Source organism: Saccopteryx bilineata, chromosome 4 (genome assembly GCF_036850765.1).
Source record: "Saccopteryx bilineata isolate mSacBil1 chromosome 4, mSacBil1_pri_phased_curated, whole genome shotgun sequence".
NCBI classification, from domain to species: Eukaryota; Metazoa; Chordata; class Mammalia; order Chiroptera; family Emballonuridae; genus Saccopteryx; species Saccopteryx bilineata.
In genome coordinates this window covers 272,607,283-272,628,376 of record NC_089493.1, presented here as the reverse complement: position 1 = coordinate 272,628,376, position 21,094 = coordinate 272,607,283, and the positions used below count along the sequence as shown (strand labels likewise).

Genomic DNA, 21,094 nt, shown 5'->3' with positions numbered 1-21,094 from the left:
CATATAGGAGTTGATGCTTACTCTTTAAAAAATGAATTAAAAAAATTTTTTTAAATCTAATCTCAGAAATAAAGGAGGGATTTACATTCACATCCATCAAACAATTGATGCAAATAAAGTAATAATTGTAATACATATGACACAGAATAAAACCTACTCTACCACCTCCACCAGTGGGGCACACCCCAATCTAATTGGGAAATTGGCTTTCAGAGAATCCCATAAAAAAGCTCCTCCTTAAATCCTCCAGAATCAGCTCTCTCTCCCTCTGTCTCTCTCTCCCCATCTCTAAAATGAAGGTTAAAAAATAAGAGAAAGAAACCTAATGGTGTTTTCCAGGTTGGATTTTAAAATTGTTTGCAACCAGTGACTCCTTTTTGTCCTTCCATTTTCTTCCTTTTTAAATCGAAATGTCTATAACTATATGCCTAAACCAGCATTGTATTTTCGGAGTAATTTGTTACTCAAGTTCAGATGTGTGAATTCATTTAATCCTTACCACAATCATATGAGTTTCACAGGTTCATGGAAAGAGAGGAATTTTGCCCCCAGTCTCATTCATAACTAATTTTAGATTACAGTATTTATGTCAGTAGTTTTTAACCTTCTTACACTTGTGGTCTGGTGAAAATAGAATTATTTGGGGAACTGCTAAAGCAGAAGTCACCCTGAGCATAAGCAAATTCAATTAAGATCGTTGGCTCTATGGTGTTCATACAGTATTAGGATGGTTAACTCTTTTGTGAACCAGCACAAAATTTCTGGCAGACTGCTCCAGGGACCGGCAGTTCAAAAACACTGGTTTAGATGACTGTTGGGAAAACAGTTGTGTTAGTCTTGCTCACTTGCACTTTTCATGATTAGTGCATAAGCACATAGCAGAGCCATGTGCGTATAGCCTATGTAAGGCTTCGGTTGCTTTCCCTCAGGATGGATTGCAGATTGCTTGCCACCCACTGCAAGGGGTAATTTTGAAGGATTGCTGGCCCACCACTGTGAGGCGCCATTTTGCTGTTTGTTGGGCTGCTGCTGTGAGAAGAGGTTCTTCCCTGCCTGTGTGCTCAATTGCAGCTGGGAGAATTTAATAAACAGGAACGCCTCAACGCTTTCTGGCTCCAGTTCCTCTACCCGTCTGCCTGAATCCAGTGTGAACCTGCCTGCCTTTGGCCACTGGCATTATAATGACAAATATGGGACTTTTGATTTTGATGAAATTTAGAACATGAGTTAATGTTGTAATTAATATGTTGAGACTTTGGGAGACCTTGAGATGGAGTGAATGTATTTTGTACATGGGATAGATATTCATGGCTGAAAGCCAGACAGCTGAATGCAGTAGGCTAAATAATGATTCCCCCAAATACGTCCATTATCATAATCCCCGAAACTTGTGAATGTTACTCAACATAGTAAATGGTACTTTGCAGGTGTGAGTCAGTTAAGAAACTGGAGAAGAGGTTATTTTAGTTTATCCAGGTGGATCCAAAGTAACCACAGGTGTTGTAAGAGGGAGGCAGAGAGGTCAATCAGAAGATGTGAGAACCGATGCAGAGGGTGAGAGAAGAGGCTACACTGTGAGCCTTGAAGACAAGTAGACAAGAGGGAAAGATGAAGCCAGTTTGTAGCAGAACAGAAAGGCAGGCATGGAGAGTGGCTGTCCTTGAGGAGGACGCCTTGGAGAAAAGCTCCACAAACTCTTGCTCTCCCTGAGCCAGGAGAGGCTCATTCCTGCTTTTCACATCGACCAACAAGGGGCCAGGCTCACGGGTGGGAAACACTGGGAGGCTGATTCGCGGATTTAAGGAGGAACTTTTTATGGGATTCTCTGAGAACCAATTTTCCAATTAGATTGGGGTGCACCACACGGTGGAGGTGGTAGAGTAGGTTTTATTTTGTGTCATATATATTACAATTATTACTTCATTCTTATCAATTGTTTGATGGACATAAATCCTTCATTTCTGAGATTAGATTTAAAAACTTTTTTTTTTTTTGTATTTTTCTGAAGCTGGAAACGGGGAGAGACAGTCAGACAGACTCCCCCATGCGCCCGACCCGGATCCAACAGGCACGCCCACCAGGGGGCAATGCTCTGCCCCTCCGGGGCATCGCTCTGCCACGACCAGAGCCACTCTAGCGCCTGGGGCAGAGGCCAAGGAGCTATCCCCAGCGCCCGGGCCATCTTTGCTCCAATGGAGCCTTGGCTGCGGGAGGGGAAGAGAGAGACAGAGAGGAAGGAGGGGGGGGTGGGTGGAGAAGCAAACGGGCGCTTCTCCTATGTGCCCTGGCCAGGAATCGAACCCAGGTCCCCCGCACGCCAGGCCGATGCTCTACCGCTGAGCCAACCGGCCAGGGCTAGATTTAAAAAAAAAATTTTAATTCATTTTTTTAAGAGGAGGAAAAGAGAGAGAGAAGGAGGAGAAGCAGGAAGCATCAACTCCCACATGTGCCTTGACCAGGTAAGCCAGGGTTTTGAACTGGTGACCTCAGCGTTCCAGGTTGACACTTTATCCAAAGCACCAACACGGGCTCTGAGATTAGATTTTAGGCATTCTCTAGATTAGCAATTCTGACTCTAATTGCACAAGAAACACCTGGGGTAGTTTGTTAAACTGAAGATACTGAATCAGGTCTGGGTAGGACCCAGGGGAGGCTGATGTTGCTAGACTGCAGCAACTTCCTTTAACAAGGTCGTAGAGACCAGTGATTTTCACACTTGAGCGCACATGATAATCACCTGAAGGTCTTAAATCAGAACGCTAGGCCCCACCCAGAATTGATTTGGGGTCAGATGAGGGGCCCCGGAGGCGCGGACTCCAGATGCGAAGATCAGAAGCTGGACTAGCCACTGGGAGGCCGCGAAGCCCCGCCCCGCCCCCACTACCGCCACGGAGGCGCCAAGGACACCTATGAAGACCATGATATCTCTGCCGAGAATGCAGACGAGCCCAACCTATAGTTTGAGCCTATGGTTTCTCTTCCCCGGCAAAAAATCAAAACGCTGTAAAATAAAAGGAGCTTTGCAAACTGCCGGCGAAGCTGTTCAGATTGGCTTCAGAGAACGGTGTCCTAGAATGGAGGGAACGAGGCATCAGCGACGTCAAGCTCCTAAACCATCAGGAGAAAGGGGCCGTTCGCTTCCTCATGGGGCGGGACAAGACCCTGAAAGCAGGTTCCAACCACTATGTCACAGCGGTGACGGAGCTGACGAGGCACGCGGGGAGTGACCGCACCTGGGCCTGGAACACCTGCGCCGACTTTGCCAACAAGCGCCCCAAGCGGGCGCTGCGGGCCATCGCGTCCTCAATGCTGAACGCGCACAGAAATTAAGGCAGTTTGAAGAATGCAGGAAAGAGATGGAAGAGAGAACAGAAAGCAGGATTTGGCAAAAACGATAATGCCAAGAAAGAGGCTGAAAAACTAGGCGCGCCTCCGGTAAAAGAAGACAGCAAGGAGTAAGCCGAGAAGCAGTCTCTGCCCTTGCTTCCCTTACCTGCCTTTCTTTCTTTTTTTTCATTTTTCCGAAGCTGGAAATGGTGAGGCAGTCAGACAGACTCCCGCATGCGCCCGACCGGGATCCACCCGGCATGCCCACCAGGGGGCGATGCTCTGCCCCTCTGGGGCGTTGCTCTGTTGCATCCAGAGCCATTCTAGCGCCTGAGGCAGAGGCCACAGAGCCATCCCCAGCGCCGGGGCCATCTTTGCTCCAATGGAGCCTCAGCTGCGGGAGGGGAAGAGAGAGACAGAGAGGAAGGAGAGGGGGAGGGGTGGAGAAGCAGATGGGTGCTTATCCTGTGTGCCCTGGCCAGGAATCAAACCGGGGACTCCTGCACGCCAGGCCGACGCTCTACCGCTGAGCCAACCGGCCAGGGCCTTACCTGCCTTTCTTTAGAAAAACAAAAAACGTTGCCTTGGCCTTTTTTTTCGGTTTTGCTCTGTTTTGTTTTTACAAGGGGCTTCATATAAAGAACTGAATTCAAACACTCGTGTTTTTTCTCTAGGTTTTTTCCCTGTTGAAGATGACTTCAGAAAAGCCATTCCCCAGTCATGAAAATGTACTGCTCTAACTTCCTTTTCCACAGTGGAAACACTTATTCATAGTCATTAAAAATAGTGAATAAACACACTAGAAACCTTCAAAAAAAAAAAAAAAAGAAATGTCTCAGTGGGGCCTGAAAGTTTGCATATCTAAAAAGTTTCCAGGTGATGATAATGTCAGGAACCACACTTGGGAGTACTACTACCCTAGAAGATTCTGTGACCCATAGCTTTGACCCTTATGGAATTTAGTGTTATGTCCCCACTACTGGACTTCTGGTTCTTTAGTTTACAGTCTTTTTTTCTTCCCCTCCCTGCCTTCCTCCCTCCTTCCTTCCTTTTTTTTTTTTTTTTTTTTTTCCTGAAGCTGGAAACGGGGAGAGACAATCAGACAGACTCCCGCATGCACCCGACCGGGATCCACCCGGTACACCCACCAGGGGCGACACTCTGCCCACCAGGGGGCAATGCTCTGCCCCTCCGGGGCGTCGCTCTGTTGCAACCAGAGCCACTCTAGCGCCTGGGGCAGAGGCCAAGGAGCCATCCCTGCTCCAATGGAGCCTTGGCTGCGGGAGGGGAAGAGAGACAGAGAGGGGGGGTGTGGAGAAGCAAATGGGTGCCCTGACCGGGAATTGAACCCGAGTCCCCCGCATGCCAGGCCAACGCTTTACCGATGAGCCAACTGGCCAGGGCCCTTCCTTCCTCTTTTTACAGTCTTTTCATTGCTCCCAGAATCACTTGGGAAGGCTTATTCATTCTTTCTTGAGTTTGGCTTATCTTTGTTGTTAGTAAAATGTGAATTTCAGACATTTCTTTTCAGGATGGTGGTGAGATTTGTGTAAAGGTCTCTGCATCTCCACCATCTCTGGGACTCACTGCAATTGAACACCTACTGTCTGCTAGGCCTGGCCTCTGGCCCTTACAGACTCAATGTGACGACCTTCTCCTTGACTGTAGCACTACTTGTCCACGACCCTCCATAACAGTGCCTGGGAATTTCTCTGCATATCACTCACACCGTGAGTGGAGGAGGCATCCATTTAACTGGTGTATGAAGTTTAACTAGTGCCAGGCATCACCCACCAAATATCCCATTTCCCTCATGAGGGCAGTGATACCCTGTAATTATGCCTGATGGTCCAGGGAAGGGGGGGTTTAAGCAAGGGGGAAATGGGACTAAGGGAGCCTAGAGGACACCGGAAGGAAGGACAGACAGGGACTGATGGGGTTAACCAAGCCCATGAGGTCCCACCAGGGCTCCTAGGAAGCCAGTCCTGCCAAGACCCCCAAGGCCAGAGGTCACTGTGATGGCCTGTAGTGAAAGGGGTTGGGGTCTGAGCAGGACAGAGGCTCTGATGGGATGCAGACCCCCAACCCGTGACATGCCATCCTTGTCCAGTTTTTCCTCTTCCTTAATGACCTCCACCGCCCCTCAGCAGACTCTAGAAAGCCCACCGCTGAGGGAGTCAGGCTAGGCAGGAAACGTGCAGCAGCCTGCTCTGGGGTCCACTTTATTTGGGAGAGGGGTGGGAGGGCCTAGGCCAGCTGTGCCCGAAGCAGCGCTCGCACCTGGCCGATCTGCCAGTCGACACTGGAGCGCGCGGTGCCGCCCAGGGCAGCATATTGCTCCACACTGTGCCCATAGTCCCACACGCGGCTCACATCGCCTGAGAAGAGGGGGCTGGGGAAGAGAAGAAAATGGGCTAGGGCAGCCCAGCCACCCCAGCCTCAGGGGCCTGGGCTCGCCCCCTGGGAAGCAGCAGAGGGATGGCAGGGGGCTGCACCTGATGGTCTGTAGCTCCTGCAGCGACAGCTCGTTGAGGGCAACCCCCTTGGTCTCAGCCATGAACACTGCTTTCCCAGAGGCCTCGTGGGCCTGGCGGAATGGCATCTGGAGGTGCCAAGCAGAGGGCAGCACTGAAGCAGGCTTCCTGAGCTCCCTGTCCCACTGTGGGTGCCCATGCCCTCCTTAACCACCCCCATCCCTTAGGGGAAGAAGGGGGGGACATCTCTGTCCCCTTGCCCTCCACCCCAGCTGCCCCACACTCACCCCTTTGCGGACCAGGTAATAGGCGAGGTCAGTGGCCAGCATGTCAGGACTAAGGGCCTGCATCATGTTGTCACGGCGAATCTGGAGACACGGGCGGCAGAGTGGTGAATCCTAAGGACCCCGAGGCCTGAAGCTGCCAGCTCCAGGCCTACCCCTCAGCCAGGATGTCTCCTGCCTGGGGCAGATATCCCCTAATATTTGTGAGCAGTATACATTCTCACCTACCCTGTTCACCTGGAGCCATATTTGCATTGATAATTTTAGGTGTGCTACAGGGGTTGCCTTTATCCTTCAGAGTCCTTATCTTTAGTGTGCCTCAGCATCACCTGGAGGATTCATTGCAAATACAAATCGCTGGGCCCCGCCCCCCACATCTCTGATTTGTTGGGTCTGGGCGAGGCCGAGGATTGGATATCTGTCAGGTTCTCAGATGATGCTGATGCTGCCGGTCCCAGAACTACACTCTGAGAACCACTGCTCTAGAGACGCATCCTGAACCATTTAGGAGTGAAATGATAGGAAGATGGGGATTTGGTTCAAAATAAGGAGGAGTGGGAGTGGGTAGAGGTAGTTGCCAAAGCAAGAACGGCCATGAGGCGATTACTGCTGACGCTGGGGGCTGGTACCTAGGGGTGCACTATACATTTTCTCACCTGTGTATACTGAAATGTCCCATACTAACATGTTTTACAAAGAAACCTGGCCTGGCTAGTCGATGGGGCACCTTGAGTCTAACCCACTTCTGCTTTGTCCCTTGACTGTTCCCCACAGGCAGGAACTAGCACATACCTCCTCCCCCTGTGCCAGGCCTTCTGGACTACCCACCCACACCTCCTCTCAGGATCACCCTGCCGGCATGCCCGTCCCAGCGTGAGGGGCCTGGAGGACAAGAGGCATGTCTTGCCTGCAATGTAGAGATGACGCCAGTGGCCACCTGGAGGACAGCACTCATAGTGTCTGACACTTCAAACACGGCTTCTTTGTCCTCCTGGAAGGAGGCAAGAGGTGAGGGCTCAGTAGCCCGGTCCCCACTGAAGCACCCCCACTGCTTTCCACTGGGAACAGTCAGCACATCCTACACCGCACCCCGAGGGAGAGGAGAGAGCTCTCAGGGCGGACAGGTCTGGGTGACAGGATAGAAGGTGACAATTCTGTGGGACTCCTGCCCGGAAGTGCAAGGGCCCTGAGAACTGGTTTCTGTGTGCTGTATGTGCAGCTGGGTCCCTCCTCCACCACTCCCAGCCTCACACCTGTAAGTCCTTGTTGTAGGTGCTCGGAAGTCCCTTGAGGGTCATCAGGAGCCCGGCACACTGAGGGCAGAGTGGAGATCAGGAGGCTGGACCTTGGAGCCCATCCTGGAAGCTTCCTCGGGACCCTCTGGGTCAGTCAGAGGCCTTCCCCACTCCCTGCCCATCTCACCCGTCCAAACACTCGCCCCGCCTTGCTCCGGATCAGCTCCAGGCTGTCTGGGTTTTTCTTCTGGGGCATCAGGCTGCTCCCAGTGCTGGGGACAGAGATGCTGGGCTGAAGGGGATCCTCTGCCCGTTGGCTGCTCTGCTGGTTGGTGGGGAGAGGAAGGAAGCCATGCTGGTGGGAGCAGAGACAGGCAAGGCAGAGCGCCCCCTACCTGTAGGCATCGGAGAGCTGCACAAAGCTGAATTCCTTGGTGCCGTAGAGGATGAGATCCTCAGCCATCCTGCTGAGATGGGTCATGCACAGTGAAGCCCAGAACAGGAACTCAGCTGGTGGGAGGAAAGGGGAAGCAGAGTCTCTGGTCACCGGGCCTCTCTTGTTCCTCACCCAGCTTGGAGAAGCTCCAAGTGGACCATATGGGGGGTGGGAGGAGGCTGCAAAGGAGCTGGGACTGGGGAACAGAGGGGCCACAGTGCAGGGGATGAGCGGGCTGGTCCCCAGGACTCACCCACAAAGTCCCGCTCACTGGTAGCATCCATGCTGTTGATAGTGATAGCCCCAAATTTCAGTTCTGGATGAGCAGGAAAAGGGGAAGGCAACAGGGCTGAGCTGGAGGGCAGAGGGGCGTCTTCTACCCTGAACCAGGTTGCCCAGCCACCGCCCCTTGGCCCCCTTTCGGGGAGGAGGAGTAGGGAGGGGCACAAGGCAGGGGGAAGGTCTCTTGTACAGATCTCCGGAGGGAGATGGGAGCTCTGAGAGTAGCCAGGGCCATGCACCCCCGTCACAGGCCTTCCCTGCCTCTCTACCTTCAGTGTCCATAGGTGATAAACAAAGATTTTACCCAGATCCTTGCCCTCTCTCTGCAAGACCCAGTAGGTGCTGATGGTGATCTCCCCAGGGTGGCGTGGAGGGCTTACCTGCTCGGAGCAACTCCCGGTCCACACCCAGAGGATTGCCTGCAATGGCCCCGCTGCAGAGACAGAGGATTCTGAGTGACCAGGGCTCCTGGCAAGCAGGCCCTGGCGCATACACACATGCACACCCAGATTGAGCCCTGGCTGCCTGGGCCAGCTGCGGCCAGTCAGCCTGATGCCCGACACTTGTCCCCATGCAAGGAACAGCAGGCTGTGGGCAACTGGCGGGCTCCCTGGGGCTTCTCTGGAGAACTCTGGCCCCACTCTGACACACTTCCTAGCTTGGTTGTCCACACCTAAGAAAGAGCTGGGGGTCCATGTGGGGTCCACTTGCCCATATAGAAAGAACCTTGGATGGGAAGGCAGATGCCCTGGTTTCTGTTCACCTCTGCCCTTGCCGGCTCCTCCCCTTCGGTCAATCCCCAAGCGCCATGCCAACCGTGTGGCAGCCACCCCACCGCCACCTCGCAGCACTGGGACCTCACTCACCTCCCTAGCGGCAGGACGTTGACCCGCTTCTGCACCTCCAGCAGCCTCTCTGAGTCTCTGGTCAGTGCCACGGCATGGCTGTGTGAAGAGCCAGGGGACAGGAAGGTCAGGGCAGCTTGGGGGCCCTCCCCTCCATCACGGCCTCTCCATCACAGTCCCACTCACCTCAGGATCCAATGGCTCCAGCGGATGGGCTGAGCCCTCTGCAGGTGTGTGTACCCTGGGAAGAGGACGTCGCGTTCCCTGTGGGGAAAGAGTAGGGGCGGGGTCTCTGAGGGGCTCAGGAAGCTCAGGTAAGGCTGCCTGTGACACCTGGACCCTGCAGGCCTGGGCCCCTCCAGGAAAGAGCAGGGCACACCTATGAAGGACCTGCCTGCATGACGGACCAAGTGATCTCCTGGGGACAAACAAGTTGTAAGGGAAGAGACCAGCAGTTGGGAAGTATGATCCAAGGACTAGGCCAGGGCTGTGGGGCCAGGGGACAAGTGTGGATTACACCCTCAGCTCGGGTCTCTGCAACTCACACCAGATGAGAGCAGGGGCCAGGGCAGGGGAGGAGGTACACAGCGGGACCACCTGGCAGTGGGAGCCACGTCTGTGAGCATGAAAGAAGTTCCCGAGGGCCTGTCCAGGCGGTGGCGCAGTGGACAGAGTGTTAGACTGGGACACGGAGGACCCAGGTTTGAAACTCCAAGGACGCCAGCTTGAGCACGGGCTCATTTGGTTTGAGCAAGTCTCACCAGCTTGGACCCAAGGTCGCTGGCTTGAGCAAGGGATTACTCGATCTGCTGTAGCCCCCTGGTCAAGGCACATATGAGAAAGCAATCAATGAACAACTAAGGTGCCGCAACGAAGAACTGATGCATCTCATTTCTCTCCCTTCCTGTCTGTCTGTCCCTCTCTCTGTCTCTGTCACACACACACAAGAAAAGACTCCTGAGGACCCCAGAAGAGCTGGGAGCACTTCAGAGTAGGTGTGGCAGAGGTTGAGGTAATGAGGGTGGTGGTTCTGGCTTGTTTTTTAGTGAACAGCTTTATCAAGGTATAATTCATATACAATTCACCCATTTAAAGTGTACATTTCAGTGTACAACCATCACCACGTCAATTTTAGAACATGTCACTGACCCCCAGAAAGAAACCCTGGACTCCTTGGCAGTCACTCCTTCTCCCTCCCAGCCCCCACAGGGTGATGGTGCCTGTGCCCTTATTTCCCCCAGGTGATGAGGTCTGTGAACAGGAGTCACAGGGAGTTGGGGAAAAGGAGGGATCAACTCTGTCCCTGACACCAAATAGGGACTTCCCAGTAGTCAGGGCACAGAAGCCGAGGCAGGAGATGAGGCTAGCGGAGGCAGCCTTTGGCCCTGTCCTTTGCCAGACATGCTGGGTGGAAATGGGGAGGAGGGCCACAGACAGGCGGAGGACTGGCTGTCTGCCCGAGGCACCGCCAGCCCCTTTCCTCACACTTCAGGGCATCTGCCCAGTGCCTTCGCTTCCTGATCTGAACTCCTCCAAAGGTAAGCTAGCTCTGCCTGCGGTGCCAGGCTGATACAGGGCCAGGGGACACCGCAAGAAACACCCCGCTCCTGGCCTCTCTGCCTCACTCAGTCCGGGGGTTCTGGGACCCTCTGGGGTAATCCCCAGGGCCTGGTTCCCCTAGCTTCTTTCCCCCTGCCACCTTGGTCTGGTGTTTAAGCTGCCTGTTTTAGGGGAGAGGAGACCCGGCTGCCCTCATGTCCCTCTCTGACACCTGGATGTCCCCAGGGGACTCACGCCTCTGCCCGATCCACCATGGTTTTGATGAGCTCCCGGAGGAGGGCGGTGAGTGTCGCGCAGTTCTGCCGCATCCACAGTCTGAGATCTGTGACCACCTGTGGAGAGAAGGAGGTAGCCCTCAGACGGACAGACAGACGTGTGGCTTCCCTGGGGAGCTGCTGAGCCCCAGCTCTGCTGTCGGAGTTCCCTGGGCTGGGAAGCACAGGGTGGGAGTGGAGAGGATGGCAGCACCTGGTCGTTCCGACTTCGTCCTGTGTGTAGTTTCCCTGCGGTTTCACCAATGAGCTCCTAGAAGTGGAGAAAGGCATGGGTCCGGGTCTGCTGCTCACGGCCTAGTGGGGTCCGCCCAGGTGAGTACACTTCCTCTCTGCCCTGTAATCTTCCCTTCCTGTCCCAGGGGGCCCTGGCCCTGCCCAAATCTCTGTCAGCTCCACGGAGGACTTCCATCCTGAAGTCCCACCCATACTCTGCCAATGCTCCAAGTGGCGCAGGGCAAGGTAGAGAGAAGGGAGAGAAGGGAGGCCTGGGGGCAGGAGGGGCCATACCTTGAGACGCCGCTCATTGGCTGTGTGTATGTCCTCATCATTGGGATGCAGTTTGAAGGTGCCGTGGGCCCACTCCTCAGCCACCTGTGGCAGATGGCAGCAACCCAGAGGTGAGGCTGGCAGGCAGCGGCAGCCAAGAGGGCCAAGCCCTGTTCCCTCACTCTGATCACCAAATGTCCCTGTATTGGAGCTGAGTCCTAGAAGTGCAACACAGAAGGGGCCTGGGCAGCCCTACCTCAAGAAAGACTCTCAGGGCCGGTGCAGCTCTGGCCATGAGCCATGATGGGGCCACAGGGGCATTAAAGGATGAAGAGAAACAGTGAGCACAGTACATGGGTAAAGTGCACCTCCCTAGGTGTATAATCACCACAAGGGGATGTGAGGGGCTTGGGATGACTCTGCAACGTCCTTGGGCATTAGGTGGGAGCCCGGCGCCACAGGAGGGGGCCCTCAGGTGGACCTTGGGGCATGGAGAATACCTTGTCCAGGCCATAGTGTATCTTGTCCATCTCAGCCTTGGTAAGGAGCCCTGCCTTCTCCAGGCCCCGGCTATAGGCCTTGCTGCCCTGCACATCCACTTCCCACAGTTGCCGGTCGTAGGTGATGGACGAGTTGAACTTCTCCATGATGGGGTCCACTGCGCCCACAAACCGGCCGCCCCACAGCTTCCCGCTCTGGTGAGGAGAGCAGGAACAATTGGTCTCCTTCCCCCTACCACCTCAATGCCTCTCACAAAGGACCCTCAACAGAGCTATCAAGTGTAAGGGCAGTGGGAGCCAGAGGGCAGGATTATTCTCACTAGACAGATAAGGAAACTGAGGCTTAGAGAGCGTCAGCCACTCGCCCAAAGTCACTCAGGAAGCGTGTGGGAACGTGGCTGGACACTGAAGTTAGGGCTCTTTCCCACCACGTGACAGTGCTCCAGGGAGATGGGGGCAGGGTACAAGACACACCTGAGACCACGGCAGAACTTCCGGGGCCTTTCCTGCCACTGACCAAGGTGGAACCGAGAGTCTAAATCCAGCTCTGATGTACCAATGATAATGACTCTGTTTGCCAGGCACCATGCTTGGCTTGTACTGAGTACCCTTCTGAAGTAGGTACAAGTACTATCCCGGTACAGAGCAGGGAAAACGGAAGCAGAGCCGTTCTGTATCTTTTGCCCTCGGCAGGGGCTGGTAGAGCCAGGACTGCAGCCCACGCTCTGAATCCACATTCGCCAGGACATCTGCTGTTCTGAACTTTTGTTGCAGGGACAAAGAGGAACCCCATCAGGCTCAAGTTACCTGCATCTACCTCTCATAGTTTAGGGCAAGACCTAAGGTCCCAATCCCAAGACCTCTTAGAAGAGCACCTCTGACATCCCTGATTTTACTGGCCTTCTAGGAGGTCACTAGCTGACCCTCTGACCCCCAGGAGCCAAGGGCAGAGAAATGGGATAGAAACACGTCTGTTTTGAAAGAGGGCATAGGCCAGGGCATGGGACAGATGGGGGAGGGAGCTGCAGAATACCAATGAAACAGTCCGAGTGCCCAGAGTGCCAAGGATTAGGAGGAGAGCATGCCAGAGTGGAGGTGTGCATGGTACTTCACTGGCATCTTTTCTCTGGAATGGGGTTTAAATGGTTACTGGGGACACATCCTCCTCTGTCCTGCTCCAATGTCTCAGGGCCTCTGTTAGCCACCTGACCATAGGCCTATTATATAACCTCGCAAAGCTTCAGAATTGCCTCGCTACAAATTTGATAAAATTTACTAAGTGCATACATAGCACAATGCCTGGAACCCAATAAGGATTCAGTAAATTCTAAGTATTACTAAGGGAGCAGCCAAAGACTGCTGGGGCAGATGCCTTAGCTTGGTTGCTGTGTACACCATGGGCCTTCACCATGCTCTGGCCCCAGGCTGTGAGCTCACCCCTCAGTGCCCAGCCTCCTCGGCCACCAGAGGACTCTGCCCTGCAGAAGCAGTCTCCGCCCCCCTCACCCTTTTGCACTGGGCTTGTCCCTTACCCCTCTAATGCCCCAGCAAGCCTTGATCTCCAACAAAACACCACATGGGGCCCCAGTCCTGACTACTGGGGCCAGAGAGCCAGGGCCAGCCAGTAAGGATGAGGAGCTAGCCTGCCCCTTAGTCAGAGGCCTGGCCGCACCTCCCCCAGCATGTCCTGGACTCCCTGTCTGGGTTGTTAACTACTAGTTAGCAAGTGGAGCTGCAGCCAAACCAATTAGTGCCAACCCACAGGACGGCCTGGGGCAAGCAGAGGTCACCTGGCATCCTGGCTCCAGAAAGCAGCCCATTCTGTTTTGAGGCCGAGCTCCTACCCCACTGGCAGGCTTAAAAGGACCCCAGGAGGATGTCAGAATGAGATGCCACAACCTGGGCACTGAGGAGGGGGGGAGCCCCATGTGGTGGGAGAGGGCACTGCTCCAAGCCAGCGAACATCTGGGCCAGAAAGATCTTTAGGCCAAGGGCAGGGGACTGGGTTGGACTGGGATAGATGAGCAACAGCCAGTTGAGAACACACAGAGAAACACCAGTGTTGGTACTGTTAGTACAATAAGCTACCACTTATTGAGTACCTACTATTTCTTGGCCCTGTCTAGGCATTCTACGTGTGCCTTCACCCTCTGATGAGTTGGGCACTGTCACCTCTACCTTACAAATGAGAAAAAGAGATTCAGGGAGGTCAAGTGACTGCTTTAGAAACCAAGTCTGTTTGGCTCCCAAGTCTAGGCCCTGACCCCAGCCCTCCACTAGGACCTAGAAGCTAGCAGGGCAGGCATTCTTTTTTTTTTTTTTTTTTTTTTCATTTTTCTGAAGCTGGAAACGGGGAGAGACAGTCAGACAGACTCCTGCATGCGCCTGACCGGGATCCACCCGGCGGGCGACGCTCTGCCCACCAGGGGGCGATGCTCTGCCCATCCTGGGCATCGCCATATTGCAACCAGAGCCACTCTAGCGCCTGAGGCAGAGGCCACAGAGCCATCCCCAGCGCCCGGGCCATCTCTGCTCCAATGGAGCCTTGGCTGCGGGAGGGGAAGAGAGAGACAGAGAGGAAAGCGCGGCGGAGGGGTGGAGAAGCAAATGGGCGCTTCTCCTGTGTGCCCTGGCCGGGAATCGAACCCGGGTCCTCCGCACGCTAGGCCGACGCTCTACCGCTGAGCCAACCGGCCAGGGCCAAGGGCAGGCATTCTTATCCCATTTATTATGATGCACAAACCGGTTTAAAGAGAGGAAGTGACCTGCTAGCTAATGGGGGCCAGATGGGAACGGAACCCAGACCTCCTGCTTCCCAGGCCCATCAATATCAAGCAAACAGCCCATTTTACCTGAAAGGTTCGAAATAATGACCTGACCTCACGATCCTGTACAGTGGTTCTCAACCTTTCTAATGCCGTGACCCCACAATACAGTTCCTCATGTTGCGGTGACCCCAAACCAAAAAATAATTTTGGTGGCTACTTCATAACTGTAATTTTGCTACAGTTATGATTCGGAATGTAAATACCTGATATGCATTATGTATTTTCCGATGGCTTTAGGCGACCCCGCTGGGGTCGCAACCCACAGGTTGAGTACTGCTGATCTAGTACCTTACAGAGGAAGGTTGCCAACTATTATTACCCCCACTTGCCAGATAAATCAACTGAAGCCCCAGAAAAGGAACCTGTGCTTCACACTCCTGCCAGTCAGTGGTCTAGAAGAGAACCCAAGAATCCTCTGGCCCTATGGAAGATAGGAAGCTTCCGGGAATTGGGGCCATTGGAGCCTAGGGCAGGGTCTCCCACCTTCCGCTCTTTCCACACGCCTGAGTCATGTGGATTCTGCTACACAGGGACAACTGCCACAGCAGGAAGTCAGGTCAGGACCGTTTTACAGAGCAGTGTGCTCTGGTGGGTTTGCCATACAGGCCGTCTAGGGAAGGGGTGCAGGAGGGACTAAGGTCTCTCTGCCAGGCTCTGGTGGGTGCCCATCGCCTGGAGCCAGTAAGGACAATTACCGGAGGGCGGCGGGCGGCAGATCCCGCACCAGGAGATCCCAAGCGCAGGTCACCGCCCTGGCTGGCCCCCGGGGCGCCCCTCCCCCTTGTCTTGCAGGACTGGCGTCCTCGAGGTCCCACTCACTTCCGATGCCATGTTGGGTGGTTCCTCGTTGTCCGGGAGCCTTGATCCTCTGGGTCTGGAAGACAAGACCTGACTGACAACCTTCTCGGTCCCCGGGCGGCGTTGTGCGGGAGGAGCCGGCTTCGGGCTCCCGCACCGCGTCCGGCCAAGCGCAGCGCGTGGGGAGGCGGACGCGAGCAGCGCCTGGGTCCTTGGCGTCCTCCGTTCCCGCCCGTCCCGCCCTTCGTCCGGCCGCTGCGTACTCACCACCGCCTGGCCGCGCCGTCTGTCCCTAGCCTGCCAGCCCACGGGGCTTTTGAGGCGGAGAGAGCGTCACCAGCGGCCCGGACATGTCCCCGCCTCCTGGCGGTGGCTGCACCAATCCCAAAAGGACCCGCGAGTGGGCTCTGCCTTGGCCCTTCAACCCTGGCTGTGGGCGGAGCCATCTCCAGCGTGGCTTCAGGCGGACTGGTCCCAGGGTGTGTGGTAGACTCTACCCGGTAGAGGACAGCCCCTGGGAAACGCCGCTCTGGATAGCAGGTACCGCCTGCACTGGAGACACGGTCTAGGAGTAGAGCGAAGATGGGCTGGGCCAGGCAGGCCCACAGGATATATAATGTGAACTGGCATGCCGATTATTTATTCATTCAACAAACACGTACCGAGCACCTCCTGTATAATAGGTACAAAGTTAGACACTGAAGGAAAAGAAATGAGCATAAGAAATCGCACCTGCTTCAGCCCTGGCGAGGTGGTTCAGTTGATTAGAGCGTCCTCCCCATACGCCAAGGTTGTGGGTTTCATCCTGGGACAGGGCACATACAAGAATCAATCAATGAACTCATAAATATGTGCAACAACAAATCGTTTCTCTCACGCTCTCTCTTTTTCCCTTCTTCTCTCTCTCAAATCGATCAATCCATCAATCAATCAGAAATGACGCCTGCCTAACAGGGCTTTAACAAAGCATGGAAAAGGTGTGTGAGAGGGTGAGAGTGTGTGTGTGTCACAGGTCACAGAAGGCAGCGCAGAGCAGAGGGGTGTCTAGGATATTCAGGGATGAGCTCCATGACATGATTAACTCTATATTCAATAAAAGTAACGGGCTGGGTTCTAGGCACTGGGGTACAGCCTAGAACTTCTGCCCTGGAAGGGCTTCTAGTGGAGATGTCTCCTGAGTTGGGTCTTGGAAGATGAGAGGGTGTTGGCTCAGTGAAGATGAGAGCATTCCCTGCAGAGGCAGTAGCCTGGCAAAGGCCTGGAGGCCAGAATGTGAACAGCCTGCTTGGAGAACAGGAAAGCATCAGAGTGGCTATAACAAAGGGTCAGGGCTCCAGGATGGGGTGGTAGGGAGGACAGGTGGGAAGTAAGGTGAGGCAAGATTGTGAAGGGCTTTGAATGGCAAAGGAGAGTTTGGCGTTGATCCTGTAGGTCATAGAGACCAATAACTGGGATGCTTTGTGGGTTGACTGTTTTTAGCCCTCATTTGGGAATGTGCTTCCTGGAATGTGTCAGTCTTTTTCAAACCTTCTTAAATGCCCTTTCCTATGCCTGGCATGCCCTTCCCTCACTGTCTGTCTCGCTACCTTCCATTCATCCATCAGTATTCTAGCCAAGCATTATCCATCTCGGGAAGACTCTCAGCTGCTAGGTGGATGCTGGATCCACATGCTCCTGAGGGATCCTGAGCATAGGCGCATCTAGCAATTTTTTCCTGAATTGGGAGCACTGTAGTTATGGCTTCTGGGTCTTCTCCCCCTACCCAAGTGTAAGCTACTTGGAAGCAAGACCTCATCCATTTTACCTCTGTGACTCCCAGCAGGCCACTAGGTGGACAGGAAAACTCATGAGAAGGCCATGTGTTTCTGAAAACTGCAAGACAGGTGGTAAGTCCCTAGGATTTCCTGCTAGTGTCTGAGGCCTGATATCCCTTCCTGGGAGGCCAATGTGAAGGCCAGCGGCACTCTGCAAAATGAGGTCACATTCCTAAAAACGCAGCAACATGCAGGAGCCAAACTCTTTGGCAAATGAATTTGAGACTGGAAAGGGAGTAGGGGAAAATGTCTGAAAGCAGGGCTGTAACCACAATACCTAATGTGAGTAACTCACCAGGTTCCAGATTCTGTACTAAAACCTTCACATTGTTACCGGACAGGGGACCTGGCTCTTTGGGTCTGCATAGGGCCAGCCAGTAGTGTGTGGGTTCTTGACTTCATGCCAGAAAAACTTCACAACACCAGTCCAGGTGGTTTTGAGAGTAAATTTATTAAAGCTGGGGACCATGAAACAAGGAAGGCCCTAGCATAGAAGAAGCAAGAGGAGAGAGCCTAGGCAGGGCGGCTTTGGCTCACTAGAAACTTTGAAATGAGCAGAGATAAGGAGGCCTTGGAGACAGGTTCAGGACAGGAAGTAAGCCCAGAACAAGCTGCCATTGCCCATTGCTTCCCTGGTTGCAAGTCTCCTGAGGACCCTTAGAGTTTAGGACAGGGGTCCCCAAACTATGGCCCGTGGGCCGCATGCGGCCCCCTGAGGCCATTTATCCGGCCCTCGCTGCACTTCCAGAAGGGGCACCTTTTCATATGGTGCCAAAAGCAGGCCCATAGTTCCCATTGAAATACTGGTCAGTTTGTTGATTTAAATTTACTTGTTCTTTATTTTAAATATTGTATTTGTTCCCGTTTTGGTTTTTTACTTTAAAATAAGATATGATATATGCAGTGTGCATAGGGATTTGTTCATAGTTTTTGTTTGTTTGTTTGTTTTTACAGGAACAGAGAGAGAGTCAGAGAGAGAGGGATAGACAGGGACAGACAGACAGGACCAGAGAGAAACAAGAAGCATCAATTACCAGTTTTTCATTGCGACACCTTAGTTGTTCATTGACCGCTTTCTCATATGTGCCTTGACGTGGGCCCTCAGCAGACCGAGCAACCCCTTGCTGGAGCCAGTGACATTGGGTCCAAGCTGGTGAGCTCTTTGCTCAAGCCAGATGAGCCCGCGCTCAAGCTGGCGACCCAGGGTCTTGAACCTGGGTCCTTACGCATCCCAATTCGACACTCCCTCCACTGCGCCACCGCCTGGTCAGGCTGTTCATAGTTTTTTTATAGTCCGGCCCTCCAAGGTCTGAGGGACAGTGAACTGGCCCCCTGTGTAAAAAGTTTAGGGACCTTTGGGAGATGCATGCCTATGGGGGAAGAAGAGAAGGGGAAGGGAAAGGCTCCTGCACTCACTGGGTCCTTTGTTTTGAGAGTTGTTTTTTTGTTTTGTTTTGTTTATTTGTTTGTTTTTTTGAGACAGAGAGAGAGTCAGAGAGAGGAATAGACAGGGACGGAGAGAGATGAGAAGCATCTATCATTAGTCTTTCGTTGCGACACCTTAGTTGTTCATTGATTGCTTTCTCATATGTGCCTTGACCGCTGGCCTTCAGCAGACCGAGTAATCTCTTGCTCGAGCCAGCGACCTCGGGTCCAAGCTGGTGAGCTTTGCTCAAACCAGTTGAGCCTGTGCTCAAGCTGGCAACCTCGGGGTCTCAAACCTGGGTCATCCACATCCCAGTCCAATGCTCTATCTACTGCGCCACCTCTTGGTCAGGCAACTATTAACAGTTTTAATAACAATTTATTAAGCTCTAACACTATGCCAAACATCTTTTATACAAGTTATTGTTGACTCTTTAAACCCTCACAACTACCCTTTGTGGTCAATGCTTTAATTATTCCCATTCTACTGATGAGAAGACTGAGTCTGGGGGAGATTAATGAGTTGCCCAAGAACATCCAGCTAGGAAGTGACTGAGCTGGGAATTGAACCCCAACAGTCTGGTCACAAAACCATCGTTCGGTGCAGGGCAGCAATAACGTCCATCTCAGCAGCATGCCAAGAGGTTGATTTATCAGAAATTAACTACCTGAGGGGTCAAGTTAAGAACAACTGGTTAATAAAATCCTTACTGCATCTCACATGACAATCACTTGTCTTTCCAACCCTTGTAGTAAAAACAAAAGTTGGATAAGGCCCTGGTTAAAGCATCGTCCCAATACGCCAAGGTTGCAGGTTTGATCCCTGGTCAGGCCACCAACAAGATTCAACCAATGAATGTATAGATAAATCAAGAGATGAGATCGCTGTTTCTCTTTTTCTCTCTCCCTTCCATTCCTCTCTCTATAAAATAAATAAATAATCCCTGGTTAGGGCACAAACAAGATTCAACAAATGACTGCATAGATAAGTGAAACAACAGATCGTTGTTTCTGTCTCTCTCTCTCTCTCTCTTCCATCCCTCTCTCTCTAAAACAAACAAACAAATGAAGTTAGATAAGGAATCTTGAAGCCTGTGGGCTGCTGTACTCTTCAAATGCTAATTATGCTCAACCATACATGGTATTGAGAGCGCACAACCCAGCCTGAAAGAGTGCTGCGGAGGAGACAAGGGCCCCAATCCTGTGAATTATTAACGGAGGGAGTTGCTGGTGACCTGGCCTGGGCAGAGGCCTCCCCACTGCAGCACCTTAGCACCACTGGCTTGAGTGGCAGGTATAACAGTAGAGTGTGCTTCGTGAAAGGCTCTGCGAGTCAGAGGAGTCCGGGCTGAGTCTCAGTCGCATAGCTCCTTGGGTGTGATCACAGGTAAGTGACTTAACCCTTTGGAGGTTTATTAAAGAGGGGATAATGATGCCCATGTACTGGGCATTGAGTGAAGAAGAAATTATGTTTGTACCTATGTCTGATTTATACTAAGTTGACAACAAATGGTAAATGAAACCCTAATGGACCAGAGTATTCTGGTTTGAAATAATAATAATTAGGACTAGTATTTGTTCAGTGTTTTAATTTGGGATGGAACAAAACATCCTAAATTGTAGAACAGTTGTCATAGTTATTGTTACCTTTGATCATTCTGGGGGTTGATGGGCTCAGCTAGGAGGTTTTAGCTTAAGGTTTTTCATGAAATTGTAATCAGACACTGGCTAGGGATGGGGCCATTTCAAAGGCTTCCCCTGTCACATAGACTGAGCAGAAGGACAGTATGCAATGGAACAAAAGATTTGCATAGAGTGTACCCATTTTCTACTGCTGTTGTAATAAATTTCCATACAAACCCCCATAATTTATTATTTCACAGTTCTATTGGTTAGAAGTCCTACATGGCTCTTAACTGGGCTAAAATTAAAGCGTTGGCAGGGCCGCAGTCTTTTCTGGAAACTCCAGTGGAAATTTTATTTCCTTGCCTTTTCTGGTTTCTAGAGGGCACCTATATTCCTTGGCTCACGGCCGCTCCCTCCATCTTTAAGTCTACAACATTGCATCTCTCTGATCATTCTCCCACAGTCACACCTGACTCTGACATGATCTGGGAAAAAGTCTCCTCTTCTGAGGACCCATGTGACTAGATTAGGCCTGTCCAAGTAGTCCAGAATAATCTCCCCACTTCAAGGGTCATAATCTTAATCATATCTACAAGGTTTCTTTGGATTAGGATGTGGACATCTTTGGAGAACCATTATTTTGCCTACCATATGGAAAGACTCCAAGAAAATGCCCCTGAATGGGGCTGACTACTTGTTCCTGTCCCCAACCCCCAGCCCTGCACTGCGAAGTAACACATTTTCATACTCTCTGGAAGCCTCTAATTCAACTCATCTCAACTCTTCCAAGGTTAGGTGGGTCATGAAGAGCTCCATGACTTTCCTAAGAAGATGGACAGTACAGTGTGTCGTAAAGTCATGGTGCACTTTTGACCAGTCACAGGAAAGCAACAAAAGAC

General features: G+C 52.6%; 2 protein-coding genes and 1 pseudogene across 3 annotated transcripts in view; 2 read left to right on the top strand and 1 right to left on the bottom strand.

Moving 5' to 3' along the window:
• The first annotated feature begins 1,545 nt into the window (after window positions 1-1,545).
• Window positions 1,546-5,392, top strand: LOC136335710 (ran-specific GTPase-activating protein pseudogene; annotated as a pseudogene).
• A 141-nt stretch (window positions 5,393-5,533) lies between these two features.
• ASL (argininosuccinate lyase) lies at window positions 5,534-15,684 on the bottom strand. Its single transcript, XM_066274689.1, has 17 exons — window positions 15,598-15,684; window positions 15,352-15,406; window positions 11,705-11,899; window positions 11,226-11,309; window positions 10,912-10,968; window positions 10,678-10,775; window positions 9,070-9,147; window positions 8,905-8,982; window positions 8,419-8,471; window positions 8,010-8,072; window positions 7,716-7,830; window positions 7,508-7,592; window positions 7,339-7,398; window positions 6,993-7,076; window positions 6,089-6,169; window positions 5,823-5,929; window positions 5,534-5,719 (listed from the first exon to the last, which is right to left on the bottom strand). The coding sequence occupies exons 2-17, from the start codon at window positions 15,361-15,363 to the stop codon at window positions 5,575-5,577; spliced, it is 1,395 nt and encodes a 464-aa protein (XP_066130786.1). The 5' UTR covers window positions 15,364-15,406; window positions 15,598-15,684; the 3' UTR covers window positions 5,534-5,574.
• A 4,120-nt stretch (window positions 15,685-19,804) lies between these two features.
• The window catches only part of CRCP (CGRP receptor component), a 55,762-nt gene continuing 54,472 nt past the window's right edge, over window positions 19,805-21,094 (top strand). The window contains exon 1 of one of the 2 annotated variants that reach the window (XM_066274690.1): window positions 19,805-19,956. The gene's annotated coding sequence lies outside the window, so the exon portion shown is untranslated. The remainder of the gene's footprint in view (window positions 19,957-21,094) is intronic. The other variant, XM_066274691.1, reaches the window with a different exon arrangement.